General features: G+C 44.9%; 1 protein-coding gene across 1 annotated transcript in view; it reads right to left on the reverse strand.

The window, feature by feature from the left end:
- Nucleotides 1-15,324, reverse strand: part of LOC110516643 (nociceptin receptor-like) — a 72,169-nt gene that overhangs the window by 6,171 nt on the left and 50,674 nt on the right. Inside the window, exon 3 of the mRNA XM_036989001.1 lies at nt 11,598-11,953. Coding sequence (XP_036844896.1) covers nt 11,598-11,953 — 356 coding nt within the window. The remainder of the gene's footprint in view (nt 1-11,597; nt 11,954-15,324) is intronic.

A 15,324-nucleotide genomic window follows, 5' to 3' on the forward strand; every position in this document is an offset into this window, starting at 1 on the left:
GACAGCCTGCCTTTTAAAACTGCCTCTAAACCCAAGCAGCTGAGAACTCTTGACAGCCCTATAGCTCTGTAATACAAAACACAATTCAGGGGATATATATATATATACAAATTTACGAACCCTGACTTGGCAGCCTGAAGGGAGCCTGAATCAAATCAACTTCAAAAGACGATTTCTAAGTTAATAATTTTTTTTTTTAAAGAACCACTTGTCACTGGTGTGAAGAAGAAACTCTCTCTCTCTCTGTCTCTCTCTCTCTCTCTCTCTCTCTCTCTCTCTCTCTCTCTCTGGGGGAGATTATGAAGATGCTCGCAAATCCAGTTCAAAGCTTTTATCTAGGATGCATCCCAAACTGAACCCTATTCTCTATAATGTGCACAACTTTAGTGCCATTGTCAAAAGTAGTGCACTAAATAGGGAATAGGGTTTCATTTGGGACATAACCACATGACATTAAACATGTCTTCCCACTCTGTAGTTCTGAGAGCTCATCCGAACCTGAATGTCTTCTTACCCTTTCGGATTATTACGAGCACGCTAGCGTTGTCCCAAAATGGCACCCCAGTCCCTATTTAGTGCACTACTTTTGACCAGAGCCCTATGTCAAAAGTAGAGAACTACATAAGGAATAGGGTGCAATTTTGGGATTAATCCTCACATCTATTCCAGTAAAGTGCCTCTCCTGACAGCTGGATCAATGGGACGTCCTGTTCCTGCCTAGCTGCAGCACAGTAGGAAACAACAGTACAACCCTACACCTCACAAACCTCAACAGTCACATCTCAGACTCCGCTGCAGTTACTAAAGGAGTCCCCCAGGGCTCTCTGTCCCTTACTGTTCATCATGTAGCCTTGCCTTGCTGCAGCACAGTACAAAGCCTGTCTGTTTGTCCCTAAAAAAACCTTCCTTACTTGCTACAGTAGCTAGCTAGCTAGATGAGGACGAGATCGTTTTCACACTGCGATCAATGCTCCCTTGTTGTTTGTCGGTGACAAAGTTGAAAATTGATTGCGGATGTAACCAGTGTCACTGTATCGCTTCTCTCACTGTCCCTGTCGATACCTCGGCGTGAACTAGTGTCCCTCTGCTCACTAAAAAGGATCCCAGTGGCAAGTTAAATCCCCTTCAATTTCAATCCGTGACAAGGAGTCTCTCTTTGTTATTTGCTGAACTCAACCAGTCAAAAGTTTGGACACACCTGCTCATTCAAGGGTTTTCTTTATTTTTTAAAACTGTTTTCTACATTGTAGAATAATAGTGAAGACATCAGAACTATGAAATAACACATATGGAATCATGCAGTAACCAAAAAAAGTGTTAAACAAATCTAAATATATTTTATATTTGACATTCTTCAATGGAGCCACCATTTGCCTTGATGACAGCTTTGCACACTCTTGGCGTTCTCTCTAAGTCCTCTTTTTAAAGTCAAAAGAGCTCCGTTCCCTTTGAATGAGGACTCAACCCTTTTGCCTGATCTCTTCATCTGTTTTGTGGTCCGAGTCCCGTTTTCATTCACATTGTTTTGTATAGAAAGGTACCAAGATCTTTTCCCAACATTCACTCAATGCATTCTGGGGGTTTTACCATGTGCAGGACGAGCCATTCCATCAGAATGTTGTCATCACACTGATAGATATATACTTATATTTTGGAAGCTAATAGATTACAAATATTGTCTCATCTAATTGTAATCAGAAGATACTATTAACATGTACAAATAAATTATTGGTAACAGAATAAATAGCAGAATAATAACTGCAGATTAAATAATGCTGCAATTGAAAAAGGTACTCCCAAGGTAGGCTACTGCCCCTTTAAGAGCAAGAATGGACTTAAAGCCATACGGCGTGATTCTCACCAAATACAGTATATTGTCTTCTCACACTATTCAAACTCCACAATCAATAAACAGCGTTTGAAGCTCTCTTTGCCCATAGATCACAATTCGCAAACAAATAATCTGAACAACAAACTGCTGGAATTGATCTGCATCCTTGACAATCGCTAATCAATATCCAAAAACACCACGTTTTCTTCGTCTTCTCTCTATTGTGGCACCAGTGTGAGGGGTTATAACTGTAGTCTAGGGGTTATAACAGTAGTCTAGTGTGAGGGGTTATAACTGTAGTCTAGTGTGAGGGGTTATAACAGTAGTCTAGGGGTTATAACTGTAGTCTAGTGTGAGGGGTTATAACTGTAGTCTAGGGGTTATAACAGTAGTCTAGTGTGAGGGGTTATAACTGTAGTCTAGTGTGAGGGGTTATAACTGTAGTCTAGTGTGAGGGGTTATAACAGTAGTCTAGTGTGAGGGGTTATAACAGTAGTCTAGGGGTTATAACTGTAGTCTAGTGTGAGGGGTTATAACAGTAGTCTAGGGGTTATAACAGTAGTCTAGTGTGAGGGGTTATAACTGTAGTCTAGGGGTTATAACTGTAGTCTAGTGTGAGGGGTTATAACAGTAGTCTAGGGGTTATAACAGTAGTCTAGTGTGAGGGGTTATAACTGTAGTCTAGGGGTTATAACAGTAGTCTAGTGTGAGGGGTTATAACTGTAGTCTAGTGTGAGGGGTTATAACTGTAGTCTAGTGTGAGGGGTTATAACAGTAGTCTAGTGTGAGGGGTTATAACAGTAGTCTAGTGTGAGGGGTTATAACTGTAGTCTAGTGTGAGGGGTTATAACTGTAGTCTAGTGTGAGGGGTTATAACAGTAGTCTAGTGTGAGGGGTTATAACAGTAGTCTAGTGTGAGGGGTTATAACTGTAGTCTAGTGTGAGGGGTTATAACAGTAGTCTAGTGTGAGGGGTTATAACAACAGTCTAGTGTGAGGGGTTATGACAGTAGTCTAGTGTGAGGGGTTATAACAGGGGGTTATAACAGTAGTCTAGTGTTAGGGGTTATAACTATAGTCTAGGGGTTATAACTGTAGTCTAGTGTGAGGGGTTATAACAGTAGTCTAGTGTGAGGGGTTATAACAGGGGGTTATAACAGTAGTCTAGTGTTAGGGGTTATAACTATAGTCTAGGGGTTATAACTGTAGTCTAGTGTGAGGGGTTATAACAGTAGTCTAGTGTGAGGGGTTATAACAGGGGGTTATAACAGTAGTCTAGTGTTAGGGGTTATAACTATAGTCTAGGGGTTATAACTGTAGTCTAGTGTGAGGGGTTATAACAGTAGTCTAGTGTGAGGGGTTATAACAGGGGGTTATAACAGTAGTCTAGTGTTAGGGGTTATAACTATAGTCTAGGGGTTATAACTGTAGTCTAGTGTGAGGGGTTATAACAGTAGTCTAGTGTGAGGGGTTATAACAGGGGGTTATAACAGTAGTCTAGTGTTAGGGGTTATAACTATAGTCTAGGAGTTATAACTGTAGTCTAGTGTGAGGGGTTATAACAACAGTCTAGTGTGAGGGGTTATAACAGTAGTCTAGTGTTAGGGGTTATAACAGTAGTCTAGTGTGAGGGGTTATAACAATAGTCTAGTGTGAGGGGTGATAACAGTAGTCTAGGGGCTATAACAGTAGTCTAGTGTGAGGGGTTATAACAGTAGTCTAGTGTGAGGGGTTATAACAGAAGTCTAGTTTGAGGGGTTATAACAATAGTCTAGTGTGCGGGGTTATAACAGTAGTCTAGTGTGAGGGGTTATAACTGTAGTCTAGTGTGAGGGGTTATAACAGTAGTCTAGTGTGAGGGGTTATAACAGTAGTCTAGTGTGAGGGGTTATAACAACAGTCTAGTGTGAGGGGTTATAACAGTAGTCTAGTGTGAGGGGTTATGACTGTAGTCTAGTGTGAGGGGTTATAACAGTAGTCTAGTGTGAGGGGTTATAACAACAGTCTAGTGTGAGGGGTTATAACAGTAGTCTAGTGTTAGGGGTTATAACAGTAGTCTAGTGTGAGGGGTTATAACAATAGTCTAGTGTGAGGGGTGATAACAGTAGTCTAGGGGCTATAACAGTAGTCTAGTGTGAGGGGTTATAACAGTAGTCTAGTGTGAGGGGTTATAACAGAAGTCTAGTTTGAGGGGTTATAACAATAGTCTAGTGTGCGGGGTTATAACAGTAGTCTAGTGTGAGGGGTTATAACAGTAGTCTAGTGTGAGGGGTTATAACAGTAGTCTAGTGTGAGGGGTTATAACAACAGTCTAGTGTGAGTGGTTATAACAGTAGTCTAGTGTGAGGGGTTATAACAACAGTCTAGTGTGAGGGGTTATAACAGTAGTCTAGTGTGAGGGGTTATAACAACAGTCTAGTGTGAGGGGTTATAACAGTAGTCTAGTGTGAGGGGTTATAACAGTAGTCTAGTGTGAGGGGTTATAACAGAAGTCTAGTGTGAGGGGTTATAACAGTAGTCTAGTGTGAGGGGTTATAACAGTAGTCTAGTGTGAGGGGTCATAACAATAGTCTAGTTTGAGGGGTTATAACAGTAGTCTAGTGTGAGGGGTTATAACAGTAGTCTAGTGTGAGGGGTTATAACAGTAGTCTAGTGTGAGGGGTTATAACAACAGTCTAGTGTGAGAGGTTATAACAGTAGTCTAGTGTGAGTGGTTCTAACATTAGTCTAGTGTGAGGGGTTATAACAGTAGTCTAGTGTGAGGGGTTATAACAGTAGTCTAGTGTGAGGGGTTATAACAGTAGTCTAGTGTGAGGGGTTATAACAGTAGACTAGCGTGAGTGGTTATAACAGTAGTCTAGTGTGAGGGGTTATAACAACAGTCTAGTGTGAGGGGTTATAACAGTAGTCTAGTGTTAGGGGTTATAACAGTAGTCTAGTGTGAGGGGTTATAACAGTAGTCTAGTGTGAGGGGTTATAACAACAGTCTAGTGAGGGGTTATAACAGTAGTCTAGTGTGAGGGGTTATAACAGTAGTCTAGTGTGAGGGGTTATAACAGTAGACTAGCGTGAGGGGTTATAACAGTAGTCTAGTGTGAGGGGTTATAACAACAGTCTAGTGTGAGTGGTTATAACAGTAGTCTGGCTAGACTCAAAACTCTCCTTCCAGACCCATATCAAACATCTCCAATCGAAAATCAAATCAAGAGTCGGCTTTCTATTCCGCAACAAAGCCTCCTTCACTCACGCCGCCAAACTTACCCTAGTAAAACTGACTATCCTACCGATCCTCGACTTCGGCGATGTCATCTACAAAATTGCTTCCAACACTCTACTCAGCAAACTGGATGCAGTTTATCACAGTGCCATCCGTTTTGTCACTAAAGCACCTTATACCACCCACCACTGCGACTTGCATGCTCTAGTCGGCTGGCCCTCGCTACATATTCGTCGCCAGACCCACTGGCTCCAGGTCATCTACAAGTCCATGCTAGGTAAAGCTCCGCCTTATCTCAGTTCACTGGTTACGATGGCAACACCCATCCGTAGCACGCGCTCCAGCAGGTGTATCTCACTGATCATCCCTAAAGCCAACACCTCATTTGGCCGCCTTTCGTTCCAGTTCTCTGCTGCCTGTGACTGGAACGAATTGCAAAAATCGCTGAAGTTGGAGACTTTTATCTCCCTCACCAACTTCAAACATCTGCTATCTGAGCAGCTAACCGATCGCTGCAGCTGTACATAGTCTATTGGTAAATAGCCCACCCATTTTCACCTACCTCATCCCCATACTGTTTTTTATTTATTTATTTTTCTGCTCTTTTGCACACCAATATCTCTACCTGTACATAACCATCTGATCATTTATCACTCCAGTGTTAATCTGCATAATTGTAATTATTTGCCTACCTTCTCATGCCTTTTGCACACAATGTATATATAGACTCCCCTTTTTTCTACTGTGTTATTGACTTGTTAATTGTTTACTCCATGTGTAACTCTGTGTTGTCTGTTCACACTGCTATGCCTTATCTTGGCCAGGTCGCAGTTGCAAATGAGAACTTGTTCTCAACTAGCCTACCTGGTTAAATAAAGGTGAAATAAAAAATAAAAAATAAAAAATAAATTAAAAAAAGTCTAGTGTGAGGGGTTATAACAACAGTCTAGTGTGAGGGGTTATAACAACAGTCTAGTGTGAGGGGTTATAACAACAGTCTAGTGTGAGGGGTTATAACATCAGTCTAGTGTGAGGGGTTATAACAGTAGTCTAGTGTGAGGGGTTATAACAACAGTCTAGTGTGAGGGGTTATAACAGTAGTCTAGTGTGAGGGGTTATAACAGTAGTCTAGTGTGAGGGGTTATAACAACAGTCTAGTGTGAGGGGTTATAACAACAGTCTAGTGTGAGGGGTTATAACAGTAGTCTAGTGTGAGGGGTTATAACAACAGTCTAGTGTGAGGGGTTATAACAACAGTCTAGTGTGAGGGGTTATAACAACAGTCTAGTGTGAGGGGTTATAACAACAGTCTAGTGTGAGGGGTTATAACAACAGTCTAGTGTGAGGGGTTATAACAACAGTCTAGTGTGAGGGGTTATAACAGTAGTCTAGTGTGAGGGGTTATAACAACAGTCTAGTGTGAGGGGTTATAACAGTAGTCTAGTGTTAGGGGTTATAACAGTAGTCTAGTAGTCTCCCACACCCTCCTCCCCTCCCCTCCCCTCCCCTCCTCTCTCCCACCCCCTCTCCTACCCTCTCCCACACCCTCATCCCCCCTCTCCTCCTCTCTCCCACCCCCTCCTCCCCTCCTCTCTTCCACCCCCTCCCCTCCTCCCCTCCCCTCTCCCCAAGGGGTGCACGTTTTGGTTTTTGGCCCTAACACTACACAGCTGATTCAAATGATCAAAGCTTGATGGTTAGTTAAATGTTTTGAATCAGCTGTGTAGTGCCCCCCACCCCCAAACTAAAACATGTCCCCCTTGGGACAGACAGAAAGCTTGTCTGCATCCCAAACGACTCTTGTGTAAATTGTGATGATGTCACAGAGTAAAACATGTACTGTTTGGGAGTCTTTTGGGTCATAATAATAGTTTGTAGCTAAAAACCATTCTGACTCACAGACTAGAGCTCAAACACACAATGTTTAAAAGAGTTTTGAAGTCCAAAACGCTACAAATTAATAAGCAGATTTAAAAAATATATATATTATTTTTAACCTTTATTTAACTAGGCAAGTCAGTTAAGAACAAATTCTTATTTTCAATGATGGCCTAGGAACAGTGGGTTAACTTCCTGTTCAGGGGCAGAACGACAGATTTTTACCTTGTCAGCTCGGGGATTTGAACTTTTGAACTAGTCCAACGCTCTAACCAGTATGCTACCCTGCCGCCCCAGGGCGTAGCCTGGTAACGCTTTAGTTTAATGTACGGTTTGAAGCTTAGCCTGGTAACGCTTTAGTTAGAACAACAGATGTGTACCTTGTCAGCTCAGGGGTTTGAACAACGCTCTAACCACTAGGCTACCCTACAGCCCACAGACACAATGCTTTTGGGAAAGGACACAAGACCTGTCGACTTTTTCCACATTTTACATTACAGACTTATTCTATAGTTGATCATCCCTCAGAAATCTACACACAATACCCAATCATGACAAAGCAAAAACAGAAATACATTATTTACATAAGCATACGGACCCTTTGCTATGAGACTCGAAATTGAGCTCAGGTTCATCCTGTTTCCATTGATCATCCTTGAGATGTTTCTAAATCAAATCAAATCAAATCAAATGTATTTATATAGCCCTTCGTACATCAGCTGATATCTCAAAGTGCTGTACAGAAACCCAGCCTAAAACCCCAAACAGCAAGCAATGCAGGTGCAGGAGCCCGGTGGCCAGGAAAAACTCCCTAGAAAGGCAAACACCTAGGAAGAAACCTAGAGAGGAACCAGGCTATGAGGGGTGGCCAGTCCTCTTCTGGCTGTGCCAGGTGGAGAATATAACAGAATTATAACAGATTATAACAAAAAGTGTTTTGTTTTTAAATGTTTGCAAATGTATTAAAAATAAAAGACAGAAATACCTTATTTACATAAGTACTCAGACCCTTTGCTAGGAGACTAAATTGAGATCAGCTGCATCCTGTTTCCATTGATCGTCCTTGAGATGTTTCAACAACTTGATTGGAGTCCACCTGTGGTAAATTCAATTCATTGCACATGATTTGGAAAGGCACACACACCTGTTGAAATAAGGTCCCACAGTTGACAGTGCATGTCAGAGCAAAAACCAAGACATGAGGTCAAAGGAATTGCCCGTAGAGCTCCAAGAAGGGATTGTGTCGAGGCACAGATCTGGGGAAGGGTACCAAAACATTTCTGCAGCATTGAAGGTCCCCAAAGAACACAGTGGCCTCCATCATTCTTAAATGGAAGAAGTTTGGAAGCACCAAGACTCTTCCTAGAGCTGGCCGCCCGGGCAAACTGAGCGATCAGGGAGAAGGGCTTTGGTCAGGGAGGTGACCAAAAACCCATTGGTCACTCTGACAGAACTCTAGAGTTCCTCTGTGGAGATGGGAGAACCTTCCAGAAGGACAACCATCTTTGCAGCACTCCACCAATCAGGCCTTTATGGTAGAGTGGCCAGACGGAAGCCACTTCTCAGTAAAAGGCACATGACAGCCCGCTTGGAGTTTTCCAAAAGGCACCTAAAGACTCTCAAACCATAAGAAACAAGATTCTCTGGTCTTATGAAACCAAGATTGAACTCTTTGGTCTGAATGCCAAGCGTCACGTCTGGAGGGAACCTGGCACCATCCCTATGGTGATGCATGGTGGTGGTAGCATCAGCAGCTGTGGGGATTTCAGCGGCAGGGACTAGTCAGGATCGAGGGAAAGATAAACAGAGCAAAGTACATAGAGATCCTTGATGAAAACCAGCTCCAGAGCATTCACGACCTCAGACTGAGGTGAAGATTCACCTTCTAACAGGACAAAGACCCTAAGCACACAGCCAAGACAATGCAGGAGTGGCTTCAGGACAAGAATGCCCTTGAGTGACCCAGCCAGAGCCTGGACTTGAACAAGATCTAACATCTCTGGAGAGACCTGAAAATAGCTGTGAAGCAATGCTTCCTCAAACTGGTACTTCTAACAGTCTGATGTTTAATTCATTGTCTTAAAATATGCTTGTGAATCATTAATGAGTTCTCTATGAGCCCTGCAGGTACTGGGTCTACAGGGTCTACAGATTATAGAGAGATCACATTCAGCCTACAGTGCTGCCTCTCTTGGTGCCTCTCTCTCTCTCTCTCTCTCTCTCGCTCTCTGTGCCTCTCTCTGTGCCTCTCTCTCTCTCTCTCTCTCTCCCCCTCTCTCACTACTGCCTCTCCATTTCCCACCCTCCCTCCCTCTCTCTCTCTCTCTCTCTCTCTCTCTCTCTCTCTCTCTCGCTCTCTCTCTCTCTCTCTCTCTCTGTGCCTCTCTCTGTGCCTCTCTCTCTCTCTCACCCCCCCCCTCTCTCACTACTGCCTCTCCATTTCCCTCCCTCCCTCCCTCCCTCCCATTTGCTTTCTTCTCATTCTCTGCCTCTCTCCTGTCTGCTCCTCCTCTGTCCACGAGGAACCTAACTTCACAACTCTTCTAGCATTCAGAGCAACAGTGCTATTATGTATATATATTATAATATATAGAATCTGTTAAATATCCTGTTTACTGTGAATAACGTTTTAAAAGCATTCAAATTCCTCACCCAGAAGTGCAATTATGAATGAATGAATCATGATGAATAGTTGTTGCTGTTTGAGGTTTTGAACATACTATCAGGAACGTGCTATTGATTTTCCAGGGCTTCTAATTGAGTTACATCCGTTCCTCACCTGGTTGTCCTGAAAATAAAAGGCTAAAAAACTCAGGAACGGACATGAAGATAAATGAAAGTAGTGAACAACAACAACAACAACAACAAAACACAGATATCATCTAAGGGGTCCTTGGGGCCTGATGAGGTTAAACATTATAAGACAGATGTTGGGTTTTCTACTTGAGCTCCAGGTCTATTTCAGACGCACAGAGTGACAAACTGTTAACGGCATCCTTTAGTGACTTTTGAAGTGGAGGAGAGCAGATGGTGATTCTATTCACGTGTCCTGGTGTTGTTGCACTGAACTAGACTGTAAACAGTCTCTAATTCCACTGACCTAATGGTAAGGACTTTATCACAGTCTGTAGCTGTAGTGACCTTTTCACTGTTACTGCTATATTCACTATCTCCACACACATATACACACTAAAATACACACACACACGCACACACACACACACACACACACACACACACACACACACACACACACACACACACACACACACACACACACACACACACACACACACACACACACACACACACACACACACACACACACGTTTGTTCAAAGCCATTACTTTGGTAAGTGTGGCCTTGTCCCTTTTTAAAGCCTCTCCTCCTCTGTGTGTGTGTGTGTGTGTGTGTGTGTGTGTGTGTGTGTGTGTGTGTGTGTGTGTGTGTGTGTGTATGTGTGTGTGTGTGTGTGTGTGTGTGTGTGTGTGTGTGTGTGTGTGTGTGTATTTGTGTGTGGAGATAGTGAAAATAGCAGTAACAGTGAAAAGGTCTGTGATTGGATGCCCCTGGTCATATCACACACATTGCATTACATTCCCCCTAGTAACCAAACCACATGACACTCCCCCTAGAAACCAGACCACATGACACTCCCCCTAGAAACCAGACCACACGACACTCCCCCTAGTAACCAGACCACATGACACTCCCCCTAGAAACCAGACCACATGACACTCCCCCTAGTAACCAGACCACACGACACTCCCCCTAGTAACCAGACCACACGACACTCCCCCTAGTAACCAGACCACATGACCTTCCCCTTAGTAACCAGACCACATGACACTTCCCCTAGTATCCAGACCACATGATACTCCCTCTAGCTGACCTAGGAGGAACCAGACCACATGATACTCCCTCTAGCTGACCTAGGAGGAACCAGACCACATGATACTCCCTCTAGCTGACCCAGGAGGAACCAGAGCACATGATACTCCCTCTAGCTGACCCAGACCACATGATACTCCCTCTAGCTGACCCAGGAGGAACCAGACCACATGATACTCGCTCTAGCTGACCCAGGAGGAACCAGAGCACATGATACTCGCTCTAGCTGACCCAGGATGAACCAGAGCACATGATTCTCCCCCTAGCTGACCCAGACAACATGATACTCCCTCTAGCTGACCCAGGAGGAACCAGACCACATGATTCTCCCCCTAGCTGACCCAGACAACATGATACTCCCTCTAGCTGACCCAGGAGGAACCAGACCACATGATACTCCCTCTAGCTGACCCAGGAGGAACCAGACTGCAGTATAATGATGTACAGTAGATTATCTACTCAGAAATGGAGGGAGGCAGGGAGGACGGAAGGAAGGGAGGGAGGGAAGGAGGAAGGTAGGGAGAGCAAGACGAGGGAGGGAAGGAGGGATGAGAATATCTGAATAGATTAATTTAGAGGTCAATCTGACAGTAGAACAAATAAATCAGACTTGATAATGAACCAAACTAAATCCACTTTCTGTTGTTTCACCTACAGACAGACAGACAGACAGACAGACAGACAGACAGACAGACAGACAGACAGACAGACAGACAGACAGACAGACAGACAGACAGACAGACAGACAGACAGTCAGACAGACAGACCCAATATAACCTACTGTTATGTTCAACCTCCACATCTCCCAACACCATGGCCGGTACCCCTATCGCCGACGCCAGGACCCACACGCAGATGTTGACCACTTTGGCCTTGTGGGGCGTCCTCATGTCCAGGGCCTTGACCGGATGGCACACGGCCACGTAGCGATCCATGCTCATCACGGTCAGAGTAAAGGTGCTGGTGAACATGTTGTAGTAGTCTATGGAGACCACGGCCTTGCAGAGGGCGTTGCCGAACGGCCAGAAGCCCAGGAACAGGTCTGTTCCCTGGAAGGGTAAGGTAGCGAGGACTAGGGAGTCAGCCAGAGCCAGGTTAAATATGTAGATGTTGGTGGCTGTCTTCATCTTAGTGTACCTGGAGAAGAGGAGAGAGGGGAGGAGAGGGGAGAGGAGAGGAGAGGGGAGGAGAAGAGAGGGATGAAAAGAGAGGGGAGGGGAGGGGAGGGGAGGGGAGGGGAGGGGAAGAGAAGAGAAGAGAAGAGAAGAGAAGAGAAGAGAAGAGAGGAGAGGGGAGGAGAAGAGAGGAGAGGAGAGGAGAGGAGAGGAGAGGAGAAGAGAGAGAGAAGAGGGGAGGAGAGGGAAAGAGAGGAGAGGAGAGGAGAGGAGAGGAGAGGAGAGGAGAGGAGAAGAGAGGGAGAAGAGGGGAGGAGAGGGAAAGAGAGGAGAAGAGAGGAGAGGGGAGGAGAAGAGAGGGAGGAGAGGGGAGGGGGGAGGGGGAGAGGTATGCATAACAGTGATTGAATGTGATCACATTGAGCTAGTTTTCCTACTTAAAGAGTGTGAAAAAGCCTTTGATTTGTTGAAATGTAAAGTCAGTTTGTTCTCTGCTGCTGCTGCTGTGGTCTGCTGGTCCAAGTCAGTCCAAGCCTCAAACCGTCTTGTTGACAATCTTCGATTCAGTTCCTCTCAGTTCATACAATGTGATAAAAACCTCACACACAGCCGACTCCTGCTTTCAATTCAAAAGGGAACAGAGTTACAAGGTTAACTTCTGACAGCAACAATAAGAAGCAACGGGATCATGCTGTGGGTATATCATTATAACAAGGCTTCCTGTTACATAAGAAGTGGTGGATCTATTTTAAACCCTGTGTTACCAAGCAGGCCAAAATCCCCTGATCAACCAATCGATAGATAGATATATAGAGAGGATGAAAGCCTTACGAAAGGTGTCAGACTAATTATTCAGACACTGGAAGTAGGTCTTTGGTCTCACTGTGCTGCATCGTCAACACTGACAGATCAGTTCTTCCAAATTCTGGTCCAGAAAACCAGAAACCTGCAGTGGCTTCCAATCTATAACGTAAAAATATCCCCCCTTCCCTCTCCTCTATTTTCCTCTCCTCCCCTCTCTTCTCCTCTCCTCCCCTCTCTTCTCCTCTCCTCCCCTCTCTTCTCCTCTTTTCCCATCTCTTCTCCTCTTCTCCCCTCTCTTCTCCTCTCCTCTCCTCTCTTCTCCTCTTTTCCCATCTCTTCTCCTCTTCTCCCCTCTCTTCTCCTCTCCTCTCCTCTCTTCTCCTCTTTTCCCATCTCTTCTCCTCTTCTCCACTCTTCTCCTCCCCTCCCTCTCTTTTCCGCTCCTCTCCTCCCCTCTCCTCTCCCCCTCTCCTCCCTCTCCCTCTCCTCCAGTCCCCCTTTCCTCCCCCTCTCCTCCCTACCTTTCCCCCTTCTCTCTCTTCCCCTCTCCTTCCTCCCTTCTCTCCCCCTCTCCTTCCTCCCTCCTCTCCTCCTCTCCTTCCTCCCTCCTCTCCCCCTCTCCTTCCTCCCTCCTCTCCCCCTCTCCTTCCTCCCTTCTCTCCCCCTCTCCTTCCTCTCTCCTCTCCCCCTCTCCTTCCTCCCTCCTCTCCTCCCTCTCCTTCCTCCCTCCTCTCCCCCTCTCCTTCCTCCCTCCTCTCCCCCTCTCCTTCCTCCCTTCTCTCCCCCTCTCCTTCCTCTCTCCTCTCCCCCTCTCCTTCCTCCCTCCTCTCCTCCCTCTCCTTCCCCCCTCCTCTCCCCCTCTCCTTCCTCCCTCCTCTCCTCCTCTCCTTCCTCCCTCCTCTCCTCCCTCTCCTTCCTCCCTCCTCTCCTCCCTCTCCTTCCTGCCTCCTCTCCACCACTTCTTCACATTTTGAAGATTTGCAGAGAGTCTCTTCTACAAAGAGAATATTTAATGTCTGCTCTGCATCCCTTTTTTGTTGTTGATAGTATCTAGACGAGTCTCGTCTCGTCTCTACACAGCCTGACTACGTACACACTGCACTGGGCGAAAAGGGATGTCTTCATCTATATATTTCCAGATAGCTGACATTTTATTAAATATAAGGAGTAGACATGCTCCAGATACTCATGTCCTTAATCTCATATGCGGAGCTAGGATATTCTCTGTAATGGGACAGTGTCTACATGCATCCAATCCAGACCTCGGACCCCTGCTACTGTATTGCTCAACTCTGTTTGATGTGTTCTCTGTCTCTTGGAAGCAGCATGGGAAATGGTCCAGGAACAAAGGACAATGCCCAAGGACTAGTCAGCCCTTCCCTCTCCGAGGGGCCAAAATGCATCTCTCTGTTACAGTATCCAGAGGACTGACTATTGTGATAGAATAAGGTAGTATTCCTGTCTGGTATTGATCTGAAACGTGTTCACTGAGGACATAACGCTGACGCTATCTATAGTGACGGTCAGTGACGTCTATGATGAGAGAGGACTATTTGTTTCTTCTGTTCTTCTGTTGCTTTTATTTCTGTTGCAGCCATATTGAATGACTGTCCTTCATATTCCATTCAGCTCAATGTAACGGCGTTCGGTTTAGGCTATTTACATGATACTCAAAATGTTGTCCCTATACCCATCATGAGGTTGCTAAAATCTAGCCTATGAATGAAAGTTTATAACGTAGGTTTTAAGAGAAAAATTTGAGGTGACAGAAAGTGACACATGGACAGACAGTGAGTGATACATTCATTACCGCCTTGCAAACTCTTGTCTGCAACTAGGTGATGTAGGGTGTAACCATTAGTCCAACAGTTGCAAACACGAGTTTCTATTGGACAAAATTCCGTTTTTTTGTTTGTTTTATCACCGTTTCATTTGCTTCCGTTTAAGAAACGTTTTTCAACAGAATTGCCGGAATGAATACACCCCTGAACACGCATGAACACAGTTCACTTTCATAGCAGCCACGTTGTATTCTTTCTCGCATCTATGCACTCTCCTCCTCTCACTTTTTCCCTTTGTTTGTGGACTTCAATGAACAACACATCAGCTGTATGTGACCAGGTGAAAAAACCTTTCCAAGCCAAACCACATAATAACCGCTACACACAGCCTACATCATGACCAGGATGGGGAAAACCTGTCCAAACCTACACACAGCCTACATCATGACCAGGTGAGAATAACCTGTCCAAACCATATCATAACCACTACACACAGCTTACATCATGACCAGGCGAGAATAACCTGTCCAAACCACATCATATAATAACCGCTACACACAGCCTACATCATGACCAGGCGGGAATAACCTGTCCAAACCATATCATATAATAACCGCTACACACAGCCTACATAATGACCAGGTGGGAATAACCTGTCCAAACCACATCATATAATAACCGCTACACACAGCCTACATCATGACCAGGCGGGAATAACCTGTCCAAACCACATCATATAATAACCGCTACACACAGCCTACATCATGACCAGGCGGGAATAACCTGTCCAAACCACATCATATAATAA

This window comes from Oncorhynchus mykiss, chromosome 9, assembly GCF_013265735.2.
Source record: "Oncorhynchus mykiss isolate Arlee chromosome 9, USDA_OmykA_1.1, whole genome shotgun sequence".
Classification (NCBI taxonomy): Eukaryota; Metazoa; Chordata; class Actinopteri; order Salmoniformes; family Salmonidae; genus Oncorhynchus; species Oncorhynchus mykiss.